The 16,417-nt window shown below is 41.0% G+C and overlaps 1 protein-coding gene across 1 annotated transcript in view; it reads right to left on the reverse strand.

Moving 5' to 3' along the window:
- Positions 1–5,769: 5,769 nt before the first annotated feature.
- KCNQ1 (potassium voltage-gated channel subfamily Q member 1) overlaps positions 5,770–16,417 on the reverse strand; it is a 327,765-nt gene continuing 317,117 nt past the window's right edge. The window contains exon 18 of the mRNA XM_062494734.1: positions 5,770–6,169. Within this exon, the coding sequence (XP_062350718.1) occupies positions 5,966–6,169 (204 nt within the window). The 3' untranslated portion in view covers positions 5,770–5,965. The remainder of the gene's footprint in view (positions 6,170–16,417) is intronic.

The following is a 16,417-nucleotide window of genomic DNA, read 5'->3' on the forward strand; positions in this document are numbered from 1 at the left end:
CTCTATAGATTTGTCTGCACACCCCTGCTGGGAATTTGACCCTCTCTGATCCAAGACAGTTCACAGAGGGCTCCCTAGCCCACTTTCTGCACCTGGCTGAGAGATTGACCAGCAGCTCGATGGGGTCGTGGCAGCTTTATTCCCTTTGTTCCATGGGTGTCTGCCGTGGAGAGCCAAACTTGGATTAACCGAGCCTAAATCCCTGGGCAGCCTGCCAGAGCAACGCTAACTCTGACGCAAACGTAGCTCCTAGATGGTTTCAAGACTGGCTTTGTAGATCAGCTCTTCTTAGGTGCAAATCCACAGGCAGAGAGCACAATGCCTCATGTCAGATCCCTGGGAAGTCTCTCCCAGAGGCAGCAGTTGCCAGCTCATGTGGGAGTGATGTGAACCTGGACAATGCCACTTCTTGGGGCCAGCCCTTCCCCAGCAGTGCTCCCCAAGCAGACAATCTGTCTTTGGACACTGGGCTGTGTTACAGTAGCACATATGGGCATGGCTCATAATGCAGCCATCCTGCACCTGAGTGTTCTTTGCTGCAGCACCATGCATTTTGATGTTTTAAGTCACTGTCATTGGAAGCAATGTGAGAAAAAAGCTATTTTCCAGCATCTTTTCAATAGCTGATCCAAAGGCAAGGTGCATCAAGCTTTGCAGGAGCCAACAATTCCCAAGAACATGTCTCCTGCATGTCTCCTCCTCACCCCAGGAGTTAGAAGTGGATTTCTACTCCAAAGTGAGGGGTTACATTATTTCCAGACCTCTGTGTTTGGGCAGGGAAAGAGAGGACTTTCAGCCCAGTTCCTGTGAAAACAAGGTTAATGCACTCATGCTGTGTTTGTTTTGCCTCCCCCTAACAACTTTTGAACCTGTTGGCCTTGTTCAATTCAACTTGACAGAAGGATAGAGGTCTAGAAAATAATTAAGTTCTCATAAGTTTTGTGAAAATAGGCTCTCTTGTAGAAGACAGAGGGTCCTGGTGTTGTCCACATGATCACTGAGGAAAGGCTGAACGTGAATGCACATCTTGTTTGGTATCAGGGGAACGACACAGAAAACAAACCTGCAACCACAAAAGAAAAGCTTCAGCTGAAATTCACACTTAGACATCAAAGTCAGACCACAGACAAGACCAAAAAATGCCAGTGCTCACAGAAATCCTTGCTAGTTTCAACCTACAGTCAACACCTTCTGGCAATTCCATAGCTACATCTTGGGATGTAGCTAAGTGCCACCTCCACATCGTACTGGCACAACAACCTGCTGCCTTCATCACAGCTGCTGCAGCTGCTGCTGCTGCTGCTCAGGAGACCCAAGATGCAAAACATCACAGAAGCTATTTTAAATGAAATTGTAGGGCATTTTAAAGGCTGCTCTGTGTTGTCTGTGTGTGCAGTACACAGATCACTGAAGTGGAAGGAAATACCTCTAATCCTTGTGGCTTGAAAACACAAGTGGCATGCAGGAATACTAGAAACCAATAATTTGAGAACAGAAATGGGAAACAGAAACTTGTGAATTCGCATGGTTCTTTGGCTCTGTGACTGAAGAAAGCAATGCTGCCTACAGAGCTGGGCCCAGCTTCTCTGAAAGGCCATGGAAAGGAATTTTACTGCACATTTTCAACTTCCAAAGGCTTACACTGACCTGCATGGACTGAGCAGTCCCACTGCAGGCTGTACCCAATTCCAAGCCAACATAAATCAAGCGCACAAGTATATTTTCATGGGAGCTGCATCATACTTCAATCTTTTTCCTTTTCTTCCCAATGCCTCTGCTCTTCCCAAACCACCACCCCTGCAGTAAAACCCATCTCAGCAGGGTACATGAGGATTAGCTGAAAGCTGTTTTAACCTTTTCTCCTTTAAACTCACAGAAAAAAGATCTTCCTGTGATTTACTTTTTCATTTTTTCAGAAAAGCAGTTTGTTTTTTGCCCAGACTTTAAAGCTCACCAGCCTGGAATATTTCCAGCCTCCTCAGAAACGATGGGTGTTAAAACAGCTCAGAGGTATCTGCTAGCAACAACAAACCTTAATTTTCTGTAGTAAAATGTCTGTTTAATCCACTGACATCCAAAGATTTCTGCCTTAGCTAGTATTGGAGCATAGTGGTGGCCCATAGTGTTATTTGAAATGAACCTGCTTTAAAGCAGAAGAGTGAAAATGAGTGATGGCCAGGCTCCTGAACAGGAGATCAGGATATGATGGGGAAGGGGGCCTAAAACCCAGCCTCTCTGTTGGTTCGGCAGCAGGCACTTCCAACTGAAACTCCTTGGGCTCAGAATAATTAAGGGTTTGCCTGCAGCAGGACTCCAGGGTGGGTAATTATTTATCCAAGAGTGGTACCTGCAGCCCCCAGAGGGCAGGTCTCTATGTAGGCACTGAGCAAACACACAGAAAGGGGCCCTCCCTTCCCGAGGAATTTGTGGTCTAAACAAACAAGTGGGCTGAGTGCAGGAGAGGGGACAGCAGATGTGGCCAAGCAGGTGAAACGACTCACCCTGAGGTCACACTGCAGATGAATGTTGATGCCAGGCAGTGCTTCTGTCTTTTGAATCCCAATACAGCCCCTGACCAGGAGCTCAGATTTTTGCTCGTGGGCTAAAACTCCTCCCATGCGCAAATCCTCTCCACCTCCCATGGATCTTCCTTTTTGCAAACACACATCATCTGCCTCTGCTGAGGCAGGGTAAGCTTTCATCACCACCATCAGCTGGGCAGCCTCATGTTTTGCCTCCTCCTCTATTCCTTGGCTTCCTACCTTCCAGATCTGGCATCCATCTGGCATCCCCCTGGTAGGCTGGGGAAACTAAGTCAGCTAACATTCTTTTAGATCACTATTTTTTTGACTGACCTTTATTTTTTTTGGCAGGGATGTGGGTCTAGGCCTTACTTACACCAGTCTTGAAATGCAAACTGCTATTGAGCTGCTCTAAGAAAGAGGCTACTTTTACAACCTCAGATGCATTTATTTTTAACACAGCTCACAGGAATGGGGCAGAAAGTTATAAAATCAAGGTTTGGCCTACCCTACAGTTTCCTTTGCTGCCCTTCAAGGTACTTACAAACATTTCCTACCCACTTAAAAAAACCCCACTGTGGACAGTTTGGCCGAACAGCAGACACCAGTAGGAAGGACTTCAGCAGAAACACACACTCACTGCATGCTGGTTACTTCAGGCTGCTCCAGTGTTGGACTGCTCAGCTCATCTTCCCACTGCTGCTGTTCTACAGTGCTCTGTGCAAGAAAGATGCTGAGGAACCTGCTTCCAGGAGAAGTCATTGAGATATGCAGCCCCAGCAGGGCAGATAATTCCAGTCAGAGCAAGATTCCAGTCCAAGCACAGAGGTCAGATCTGTCTCTGCTGAGCCCTTGGCTGGCTCCAGGCAGCTGCATGGCAAATTTGGATGGCTCATTTTTACAACATCCCTCTTCAACAGGGAAAATGGATCATCTTCTCTTCCTTAGGGTGAGGTGGATTATAAGGTTTTAAGTAGTAGATCTCAGAGCTTTGTACTTTCTGAAAGGATCAGCTGGACTTAGGTGAGGAATCACTGACTTCACAACTGGCCACCAGCCTCACAAACCTGTGATTCCAGCCTAAAATCCCATGATTCCAATGAATCTGGTCCCAATGGAGACTTTCAGATGGTTATAGACCAACTGACAAGAAAGGAAAATTATGTTTTGCATTAAGTGCTTGCTGTGCCAGACTGCTATTACCAAGATTAGACATCAAACAGACAATGGAGGCATGGTCTTGGGAACAAACAGGCAGGAATGGACACATTTTGTGTTGTCCCTGGAAATGCACAGACCTATCTGCTTTAAGACATGGCTATGTGACACACCTTTCTCTCCAGTCATCCCAGCTGATAAAGTCTACATTTTCTTTTATTTCTGTAGTGAAGAACCAGCTGAAGGGTTACAGCCATGCATTGCAAATAAGACAGATTTACACTGCACAGTGGGCTAAGAAAGGAAGGACAAGAAAAGCCAACTGCTTTCTTGTGTATATCAAGCATCTGGATTTTAGAATAACCAAAAGACATGGCACTCTTGTCCTGTATTTTATTAGGAAATTAACAGGCTGATTGATAACCTGAAAATACATAGTGAATCTCATTTAAAAAGTGTTCAAAATCATGAGAATAACTTTGATTTCTATGAAAACATAATGCCCTGATACAATTCTTCTTTCTTCCTGTGAATTTCTACACCCTTAACATTTATCTACTGTACAACAGAGAGAGGCTGGATAACTGTAACAGAATCTGGAAAGTTAAATACAGGATATTTAATACAGGACTTTCTCTGCAGTACAAGTGAAAGACATGAAATGTTGGAAAGAAAACTCAGAACATGAGAGTTCCCTATGAGACAGCTCCCTGTGATCTCATTCATTATGCATCGGTATTTCAGATTGGTAATATTGGTCAAAATACTGGTAATATTAACTGCTGTGCCAAGGTATGAGGCTTTAGGGCATCCCCCAGGAGAGGGAGACCATTGTGGGGTACAGGCTCTGCAGTGAGGAGAACAGGGTGCACTGGATGCGTAGGATGCTCAAAGTGCAAGAGCTGATAAATCTGTCTACATCTCTTGTTTCCCCAGCAGTTTGAGCTACCACTACCACCACCATGTTGGACTGAAGAGCTTTTAATGAAGCTGTCAGCTTTAAAGACTGATAGGATTCAGGTGCTGAGTCTCTGCAAGGCCTTAGTAATTTCAGCCTTAGTAATCAAAGCCCAACTCCTGCGCACGTTGTGTGTATGAGAACTCACACTGAGCCAACACTGTTGGTTTCACTGCAGTCATTGTGTGGGGCAGTGTGGTTCAGCCCCATGGGCTGTAGCTGAGGCCCTCAATTCTCTAAATAAAGAGCTGGCACTTGTCAATACCAACTGACTCTTGTAGGCAGTAGAGTTTCTCAAGACATTATTCATGAAAACATCGAAGTTGTTGTATATGCTGTGTGGATTAGAGATGCTTTCCTGAAATGAAGCCTCAATTCCTGCAATGATTATGGATGTTCTGTGAGTGGCCAGCTCAAACACTTGACCAGTGAAGTCCAGCCACTTCAGCCTCTTGCATTACTCTCGGCGTCTGTAAGCTAAAACCCAGTAGATTCAAGAAGTAGAAAGCCTTCCTTTTAAAATGCTCAGGACAAGTACATTCAGAACACTGTGTTTTCTATTTATATATAAATTCTTTGGCAACAATTTTCTAGAAAGCAGAATGATTTTTTGCTATATAGTACTTTACTGTCTCCCCATGAAAAACTGATATCTTAGAAAATCTATAGCACTTTCCACTATAAATAGTATTGTTCCAGATTAAGGATTAGTTCCTCCCTGAAGAAAAACAGATTTTAAAAATCTGGTCATTATCTGATAACTGTTTATGTAGTAACACTAAAATAAAACAGAAAAAGAAAATCATTCAGTATGTGGTTTGTTATTGTCTAGAATGTTAGTGCATGTTTATACAATAAAAACAACATAAGTTATCCTAGTTTGTTTTAAAAACCCTAGTAGTAGAAATAAATTGCTATCTGCAGATTCATAAACAGAATGCATATTTTCTCCATCTAAGTTCAAGTATTATTAGAATATTATTATTACTATTATTATCATTATTATTATTACAGGAGCTCTAAATCCTTGTCATTTTGCCTGTCTTTACATAATTTTGGTCTTTTTGAGAAATAATGAGTTGTGATCATTTTTTCAGGAACAAAATCAACGTGGAGCTTCTGGAAGTTTTGCCTGGTGGAAGACAGCCTGGTGATCCATTGGCTACTGTGGGTAACTTCAGAAGAGCATGTTTGAGACTAGTGGTGTAGATATAGCAGTTTCATGATTTCTTGGCTGGATGATGAACTTCATTTCTCCCAGGTTCTCAACACTCAGTCCTGTCCAGAGGAGAAAAGTAGGAACAACCCAACCCAGGCTTGCATCACATCAGGAGATGTCGTCTTCATTTCCTCCCGGTACTGTCAGCTGCTCATAGGTGGGCAGGGTGTTGTTGGGATGGAAAAACTCTGAAGTGACATTGTTGTTGCCTCTCTGAGATGATCTATTGCTGCCCTGGTCCCCCTGCTGACGGGAAACCAGGTGATGCAGCATGTCCGTGATGAGGTTCAGCTTCTGGTCCATTTGTGTGACCTACAAAGGCCAAGGGGAGAGATGTTTAATAGCAGCATGCAAGAAGATTGCAAAAAAACAGGTGACATACGTGTAATATTAATTAGGATCACGACAACCTCTGTGAAGATACCACAGATTCACAGTTCATCAAACAGATCATTAGAAATTTAATGCAATGTGTTGGATGGGGACAAGATTGTTAATACTCACCTCTGTTGTGTGCTTTGACACACATTTTATATCTGGGTGAACACATGACAAATAGGATTTTAAAGAGATCTGTTGGAATAGAGAACTAAATTTCTGTGGGTTTGTTTTTTGTTTGTTTTTGGGGGGGTATTATTGTATCCATATTTTTTTTTTAAATTATAAACTTCTAGCATGCTTCTATGCCCTAATAATACCAATATGCTCTAGTAAATAACTGCTTGACTTGCAGTGATCTAATCAGCTCTTAAGCTGGGACTGAATGATGCTCATTTCTACATTTGGGCCCAATTAACAATTCAGGCCACGGAATGCCCATAGGTACTTCTGCTGCCATGAGTGAATAGCAGCTGGGAGTGGGACATGAGTCAGTTTTATGCTATCAAAACCCAGTGAAACAGCATTTCCTAGGATTGCCATCTGAATCACATGAACCCTATCAAGACAGAAACTAAGAATTTCAAGATGCTTGAAAATTAGTTTCTTGGCTGGGGGACTCCAGGGATTCAGCCTGTATCCATAATGCTAATTTTCTTCTTTAGACAAGAGCTCCTAAAATTATTTAATTTATTTCCCCCCCCCCCTTTTTTTTTTCATGGTTTTTCTTCTAATTTTTAGGAGAAAATAGAATGAAAAAAGCTGATACCTAATAGAGGTTAGGTTATGGATGTTTTTTGGCATATATTTGTGGTACTCAGAGGAAAACTGAGCACCACAGATTCATCACCTGGTTTCTTGCATCTCCCAGTCAAGAAGTAACCGATGTGACCCCTTCTATCTGGCACTGGGAGCCTCCTCTCTGCACTGAATCCAAAGTACTAAGCAAAATATCCCAAGGGGAAGATGGGCACTTCCAGCTTCAAAGTCCTGCCCACTCTCTGACCCTTGGTGTGTTAAAAGCATTGAAATTAGGCAGTAAGATCTGCCTTATGGCCTCCTACTCCCTTCTTAAATCATAATAAGAAAGCCTTGACTTTGTCTTTGCAGTCTCTGACCCATTGATCCACAGGGATCCTAAAATACTGAGTATATTCTAGGCAAAAAGATGTAATAGGTTTTAGAAAGGGAAAAGAAAGTAAGCAGGGAAAAAAAAAAGTGATAGGAATAAATTGTTGCCTAAAATATCTGCTAGAAAGTAGTGAAAGGCACATAAAACTGCCAGAGAGAGCATGAGTGGGAGCAATTCATATGTGCCTGGCTGTAATCCAAGTATCACACAGGATAGTAAAAGACAGTAAGGCTGAGCAGAACATCAACAAACCTGGAGGATTTCAGCAGAGACTAAAATGTTTTTCTACCATAGGGAAAATGCTGTGTTTTTCAAACACTTTGTACAACTGGTAGGGAAGCAGATACAGTTATTTAAAAATATGAGGTGCCAGAGATTTATACTTTGCAGCTGGTTTTGAAAGCATTAGGCAAAGCACCCTAGATGGTACATGAAACACTAGTTATTCTGGATGGAAAGGGCTGTTGAAAGATGGGATTCTCTGAAATGAGGAAGCTGAAGAACAGATACAGATCGAAAACTGCGCAGATCATCAGGTTCTCATTTCATCACTTCTTATTCCCTCCCTTAAAAAGAGACACATTTTGCCCAAATGGTGCCCATTACAGATGGCAAACTTGTGATGCTCCAAGTGTCGCAGTACAAATCGGTGGTAGTGAAATCTACAAAAATACCTGGTTCCTGCATCCCCCACTTCCCAGGTATTGTTTGTTTTCTGAGATAACTGTGCTGGAAGGACTGCAGTGAAAGCCTTCAGATAAAGAGTTATCTTCAGAATCCAAAAGACAACTTCTCCTTCTACAAGAAATGTCTTTTTGTTAACTATTTTAAATGAACTGGGGGATTTTTATATGTATATATTTCTTAATTTGTGATTCCAGGCAAAGATTACCAGAGGAAACACAGACTGGAGATATATCTGGAAAACGTGTATTCATGAAACTCTTGTAGTGATGAACTATTGAACATGACAGTAGGTTGGAATGAGATCTGGATAGTCCTTCAACAGCTGTGCATCTTGGTGATGAAGTACTGGGGAGAAGTGAGAAGTGAATATTCTTGCTGGGAAATAAATTCCCAGAGATAATTGTCTAGTTTTTTCTAGGCAACAAGGTCTGGCTGCTGCAGCTGTGGAGTGCAGGAGGCCCACAGAAGCAGAGGCAGGAGCTAATTGCTATTGAGCCATATGAGATTAAAAGTAAAGACCTTCGTCATCCGTGTTCCTGCTTTTTTGGGGTAGGGCTCTGGAGCCACGAAGCTTTTGTGGAGGGAGGTCCAGAAAGCTGGCTGTGTTCAGTTGTTGTTTAATTCATTTTGCTTTCCATTTCCCAGGAGTTCTGTGCCCTTGAAGGGCTTGCTCCAAGACACACTGGATTCAGTGGCATATTTTGGCAAGCACAGACTCCCAGTGGCTTCAGTGGGCTCTGTACCAATCTTGGACTGAATCTATCCCAAATAGTAAAATGTTCTTTGGATATTACAAGAGAAGGAGCAGTCTGGATCTCTGTACACGGATCTTCTGCTTCTTGGGGCTCTATCAGAAGAGATGACATTGGCAAATGAGGCAACAGTGGGCCCCCATTCTTGATTCTGCCAAAGGAGTATCTGCTTAAAGTATGAGATATTTTAAAAGAAGAAGTAAAAGCCACCAGAAGGCAACTTCTACTATCACAGAACTCTGAAGTACCAGAAAAAGAGGCTTGCTGGTGAACAGCCTGGCTTATTATCATGCCCAATCTGCCTGTCATCATCCAAACACACATCCTGAAATACAACATTCACTTGCTTGCTGCAGAGATAATTATACCTACTAGAAAAATGTCATTGTGTGTGCAATATCCTTTTTATTAAGCCAGCTTTAGGCAGTTAGCATGGAGAAATGTATCATCTCCCCTGAATCATACTTTCAAACACATTTACTTGATTAGAAATTAGTTCTGATGCCAGAACGAATAAAAGTAAAGGAAACAGAAAAACTGCTGATGTTGCTCCAATCTTAACCGCTTTGAACAACTCTGATCTCTCTACTTAAAACAGCAAACATTGTTAATTACATAGAAAAATAACTCAGACTGATTTGTTTCCTTTAGGAAAAACTAAGTAGGCTCTTTGTAGCTGATTTATGTTTCATTAGAAGCATGATGTTTGGATGATCAGATTCTTTATATGCAAATAATTTCCCTTGTATTTCACAGTTGTTAGGAAGAGGAAGCAGTGTTTGAAACTTCAGAAATTACACACCACAGTTATTCCTAACTCTTACAGAAATATCATATGAATACAATATTTTTTCCATCCTCTAAGTTAAAAAAATAATTAAGGATCATAGATTGAGCACAGATGGAGAGAAGATTTAAACAAGTTTTGAATCTGTCTCTTTAAAATGCATAAAATCCTATCCATGCAGTGCACTGAGAAAAAAAACCAACCCAAAACCAAATAGTTATTCATGAAGGCTGAAAGGTTAGCACACAAATCTTAAATGGCACATCATGAGGAAAAGTTATAACAAGCTGTTTTAACAGTCTCTCTCCATCTTTCCTGTAGGCTCCCTTTAGGTACTGGAAGACCACAAGTAGGTCACTCCAAAGCCTTTTCTTTTCTAGGCTGAGCAATCCTGATTCTCATAGCCTTAGTGACATGCATTTATAAAGGTAATAATATTTGTAAAGGGATCAAAGGCATTCCAGGAGGTGCTACTGGACAAGACAGAGACTGTTCTTGCTGAAAGAACAAAATAATTTTCTATTTATTTTGTCTATCATTTTTATCTATTAAAATTCTGCAAATCTTCACGCTGTATTAACTTGCAACACTTTGTAATTTTAAGCTTTCATAAAAAGTTCATGGTATGATCAGGAACATAATATGTAACAATGCATTTTTTTCATTGCTTTTAAAAACAAAACATACAAAACAAAGCAAAAGAAAACACAGAAGCCCAGTTGGCTCCAGGGACAGCTCCGGGGACAGAATGGTCTCTTTTAAGCTCCCCTGTAATGGAGAACTAAAGGGTAGCACTTTGGAGACCTACTCCCAAAACTAATTATAGGGATTTACCAGGAAAAGGCAATGACAGACACAATTACAGAGCTAAGTGGAACAGCATTTTCAGCCGTGGGAAACTGAAGTCAAAATTTTGAATTTGGCATAATTTCGGCCACAAACACCACAAATTATTAATAGGTTATTCCAAGTATTGCTTCATGATCTGGAGAGATCAAGGTTGATTAATGCTGTTGATTAAAGCTGTGTCATCTGCCTGTCATTCTCATCCTCAGAGATTTTAAAAATAAATATTAAGGGTAAAAATCATAGTCCCTTTGAACGGAGTGGTTTTATAACTACTTATGTTCTTAACATGGTTGACTGATTGAACAGATTTTTTTGTCCATAATGAAGAGAATTTTTATCAGCTCATTGCTCACTCAGTGGATTCAGGGGAGCTGTCCTTGTTCTCAGTAAAAAAAGCCAAGCATGAAGCTGCTAAAGGAGAAGAGGGAAACCAAGATGCAAGCAACACTTGGCTGAATGAAAATGTGATAAAGGACGATTTCAGCTGCTTTTACAATATTAAACTCCCAGTGACTTAAGTAGCATTCATTGCTGTGGATGCAGCTTTTCAGCTCAGAGCGAACTAATTCTTTAAGACACTTCTTCAAAATAACCAAAGAGGACTGGGGAGACCTTCATGTATTTATCAGTTCTGGTGGCCTGTTACTAAGGAGGACCCTATGCCTCTGCAGGATAGCAAACTTCTAGAGGAATAAAAAATGATGCTTTTTAAAGCATCTCTCTATGTTGCACCCAATCTCTAATGTGTTTGCTGTTCAGTACCACACTCAGTAATAAGCTAGCTTTATCTTTCATAATCACCAGGCACACCAGTGACTCAGCTGGAGAGAAGATGAAAGGCAAAAAAATATTCCAGAACTTATGATACCTGTTAATGGCAAAGTTAGGAAGGAATGCATCAGTATCCAGTGGTACTTAACAACAGTGAGTCTGTTCTGGAAGAAAACACGTGGCTATAAACCACATTTGTCTTCGGTGGGATTCTTCCTATTTAAGTTCTTCAGAATATTTGAGGAAGCTTCAGAGAGAAGCTCCCTTGGCTCCTCTTCTTGCTAAGTTCTCTCACATGTTGGTATCTCAGCATTTCTAAAAGTTAATGCTTTATCCTGGAGGGCTCTGAGGACAGGAACAGGTATGATGTTAGGAGTGGCTTTCTGGAGGAGCTTAGGGATAGGTATGGGAATCTTCCCAGAGAATTTATTTTAAAGATTTCTCTATAATAGTGGCAGGAGAGACCAATGGTTTCAGGATTATTAAGGAACATTTCTTTCTTCAGGAGCATAATTCTTCAAAAATCTTCCATTTGCAATACCCAAGGTCCCAGATTCTTGCAAAACCCCCATCACAACTTCTGGCTTTGATGTGTTTATTTTGTTGCCCAAGATGAGGCAGCAGTTTTGTTGGAGGTTATATTCCCACCACCGAGGTGTTTAAAGGAGAATGTAATCTGCATGAAGGAGGATTTGCTCTCCAGACTGTCTGTACTTTCTCTTGAGAGCTGGCCAAAAAAAAAAAAAAAAGTATGTGTGTGGTGTCCAGGGGAGGGATAGAAGAAGTAGAGCCAGTGAAAAAACACTCCACTGTAAGATTGATCATTGCTTGGAAAACAGAAGAGATGAGCTTCCGAGGAGCAAAAGGGTCAGGTTTTGAGAATTACATGGAGAAGTCTCTTTCTAGTCAATGAAAACATTATATGAATACTCCAACCATTGTCTTCACTGACAAATAAAAAGGATACTTTTCAGACAAAAAGCATCTTTGGAAAGAAAGGCACTTGTTACACCCTGGGTTCTAAAATCAGCTCTCTTGCTTAAAGCTGCAAGTGGCAATCTCTTCTTTGAGATAGTAAAAATTGCTTTTTCAATAAACTACAACTGTTGCTGCTCTCGTCTTGATGTATATTTTTATAGGAAAATATTTATCTTACACTTCTGGAAAGCGTAAAAATCCACTTATTTTTTTTGTAGCAAGAGGCCTTGAACAGCTGCTGAGAATTCACCATTGATCAGAGTGCACCGCTTGTGCATTCAACAGAAGGTGATGACCCTGGGGAGAAAATTCTGAGCCGTTGAGTCAGGATCAGAGCTCAGCAACAACCAGGATTTATAAACCAGCTGCTGGCTCTGATTCTACAGAAGTTATCTTGGTATCAGTGAACTATTACAAAGGGCTTGACTTCTACAGTAAATTCCTAATGCACTGTAAAGGAACTCAGTTTTGTCACACGTTTGTTAAAAATTGTTTTGGGAATTAAAACAAACTGGCAACACCAGCGTTTAGCCGTTTGGTTACTGACTGTAACACTTGTGGCACTTTAAGGTAGTTTTTGTTTGTTTGAAGAATTTCTTTCTGGTTTTGCAGCACAAGATCTAGGGTAGCAAATGCTCAAGCTATAGGAAATGGGAGAAATTACATGGTTGATTTATGCATCTGTTCTTTCCATTAGGATTGGGAAAGCAATTTTGATTAGCAAATAACTAAACTGCAGAGAAATATTTTTCTTTTCCAAATGTTCTTTTTCTCAAAGAAAAGGATATTTTTTTCTAAAAGCTTCCTCAAAGTTTCTGGAAATGACATCTCTGGTTAACTATTCACTCAGCTCCCTTTCTTTCATGATTCTTAGAAGAGAGTAGGTTACAACTATAATGTTATTTTTCAGATTAGGTGTCTCTCTGGATTTATATTTGAAACCAATGGTAGTAAGACATGCTCTGATGGGTCAAAAACTAAAAATCTGATACAAAAAAGCCACTTCAGTAATATGTGACGGAATAAATAATATAATATAAAATACATCAGACCAAATACAGAATATTAGCAGCATGTTATCAAAACTCTCTTATCTGATACCACCACTTCTCCCTACAAAGAAACAAGCAGCAACAACAGATGTTGTGCTTATGTAAGAGAGAAATTTCTCTAAGATCTTAAAAAAATTGAGGAATAAATAGAAATCAAAAGTTACAAACAACTTGGTTTGGTTTTTTTACAGGTCACCTTCATAAGATTATTTGTCTACAACTTGCTGCTTGACTAACAGAAGCAAGGTAAGATGAATAGAAACCACTCCTAACAAAAAGGTTGGTAGGATGCTGGCAATTGAGAGAATTAAATTACAGGAGAGTGAAATACATTTGGTCATGGACTGTCAGGGAGTGTAAAACTTTGAAAGGTGGAAATATTTTGGAACAGCACTTCTTTTAAGAATTATTATTTTTTTTTCTGGGTTCAAACTGTAAGAGGGTAAATTTAGGCTAGATGTAAGGAAGAAATTCTTTGCTCGGAGGCACTGGAACAAGCTGCACAGAGAATTTATGGATGCCCTATCCCTGGAAGTGTTTGAGGCCAGGCTGGATGGGGCTCTGAGCAGCCTGGTCTAGTGGAAGGTGTCCACATGGCAGGCAGGGGGTTAGAACTGGAGGATCTTTAGGGTCCCTTCCAACCCAGGCCATTCTATGATGATTCTATGATTCTTTTAGAAGTGGAGGGGATTTAGAAAGGCTTGAGGGCAAAAACGTTGGGAAGGGATGACCTAAAATTCTAGTGAGTCAAGACAGAAATTAGGACCATGATGGATGTGGCTGCAGGAGAGGGTCAGAAGCAGGACTGGAAACAGCTGCCACTGAAGAAGAGAGAGCAGAGAACTGTCATCTCGGCTCAGTGCTTTTGTTGCCATTATTAACAACTTGCAAAAATATTTGGCTTCTTTCAAGCACCCAAACTGTTGGAAATCAGCTTTTCCCGAGAGCCATTCTTTAGTTCTGGATGGGGTCTTGGGCCACGAGCCCCGTCTGCTGGCTCATCACTCCCCAGGCTCCCAGGCCAGTCCTGCTGGCCTCCCAGCCCTCAGTCCATGCCCAGATGTGTGCAACACACGCAGATCTATCTGGCATCCAGAAGGCTATAGTCAAGCAATTAAAATTTGTGGCTGACTCTTGTTTTAGATAAATCAGATGAGACTTAAAACACATGGAAATTTTCAAGTTAGAACAGCATCCAAAAATCTACAGTCTTTGGCCCAGCGCTGCCTCAGGATACAGTGTATGTTTTTTCTCTAAAATATTACAAAAGTCAGATATTTATTTTTTAACCCTTTAGTCTAAATTAACAGAGTTATCAGTAGATAAAGAAAGGAGTTTGGAATATTTTTTTCCCTCCTTGGCATGAAGCCAGGAAAGTGAGGGTGAGGGTCTTGTTTCTAAATATAACTTTTACCAGAAACTACCAAAGATTATCAAATCCCCCCATCCTATTAACTGTATACTCTGATACTTTCAAGAATTACTTTATCTTCATTAACTACAGCCCCACCTTCAGGAAACAGTATCTGACCAGACACAACTTTCCTCTCTCTCTGTTTAAAAATAAGATATGAGTTGGCAACAAAGGAGGGATTCTTTCTTTACAAGCAAATCAATGATACTAGAAGTATTAGAAGTTAATGTATCTGCAAAAATCACTGGATATCTATCCAGCACCATAATCATAAGCAGCTTCCCAAATTATGCTTAAATTGAAATCCAGCCTTATGGAGGATGGGAAACAGCCTTGAGATAACAAGAAATATAGTGGAAATATTGATCAAAGAAACCAGGGAAGAAAAGGTTTTAATGGCTTCTCTCTGTGTAATAGTTTGAATAGAGTTCTAGAACAAATGATGGTCATCTGCAGGGCCAGGATTTGGACTTTGATGATCCTTGTGCATCACTTCCCACTTAGAATATTCTATGGCTCCACATTTAATTGATCTGCAGCACTGTGCAAACCTGGGTGCACCTAAGCAGAGCTTAAGTCCTGTTAAGAAAAGTCCTGTTATTGCCAGCACAACGTGGGGGAAACTGAGGCAGCACAGTCAGCACCCCACCTCCAGATACAATAAACATTCTTAACATCAGCTTGGATGAGTGGCTCTAACAAAACCTTGGAAATACTCTCCCTGTCCTGGGTACATCTTCCAGTCTCAAGGAAGGCTTCGCAGCACCTTTCTGGTTTTTATTATCGAGACAGGAGGTTGGAAAACAGGCTGCCTTCTCATTCTCAATCCCATTCTTGTTCAGCAAAACGTTTCTCCGCGGGGTCCTTCTGGTTGAGCACCCCGGTCCCTATCTGCAGAGGAAAGAAAGGCTCTCTGTTTAGCTAACAAGCACTTGCATTTCAGATGCTTCAGTTCCACAGATGTGAAGAAAACTCCCCGTGGTTCTTGCCTCTGGAGGACCCTTTCTGCTGGCTCAACCGTGGCAGTCCAGCCTCTGAACATCACTCCATATTTTTGTTGTCAGAAGTTTGGCTGTCAGACAACAGCTTTCCCCTAGCTGTAGATTCCTGTTCCTGGTGTGGAACGGTGGCATATTTACAGCACTCTAAGGTTAAAAAGCGAAGTGTACAAGACCAACTGGCATAAAAATACATCAAAAACTCTTCTGCACAACAAAATAAACCCCAAATCAACCCAATCTCCACTGTCCCCCTGTCCCCTCCCCTCCCCCCCATCCCCCATATTAAAGAAAACAAAAGTGACTAATCTTGACCTTTCCCCAAAGGGGAATGTTTTGCTTCTTGAATCCTTGGCTCTGGCTCTTCTATGATACTGGGACTATGACTAATAACCTCTTGCCAGAGTACTGCTGAAAATTTCACCATTGAGTAGCTGTTCTCATGCTGGGCCATCATAGTATGCACTTAAGTTGCCAAGATTTTATTTTTAAAAAAACAAAGAATAAGATATACACTTATAATCCCCAGTGTTAGAAATACATTTTTCAGCTTTAGCTGTAAGGTTTCGCCTGACAATTTTTCCTCCTTCCTCCAAACTGTTATTTTTCAGATGCCTGCTACGAAATGGTTCCCTTTTTTCCTTTCTTTTCCTCAAACTCTTTTTCTAATTCAAAACAGATTTGAGACTGCTGCTCTTTTTAAAGCAAATCTGCCATGTATCATGTCGTGTTAGGTCAGCACTGCTTATGTTATGTTTTGCA

This window comes from Cinclus cinclus, chromosome 6, assembly GCF_963662255.1.
Source record: "Cinclus cinclus chromosome 6, bCinCin1.1, whole genome shotgun sequence".
Taxonomy (NCBI): Eukaryota; Metazoa; Chordata; class Aves; order Passeriformes; family Cinclidae; genus Cinclus; species Cinclus cinclus.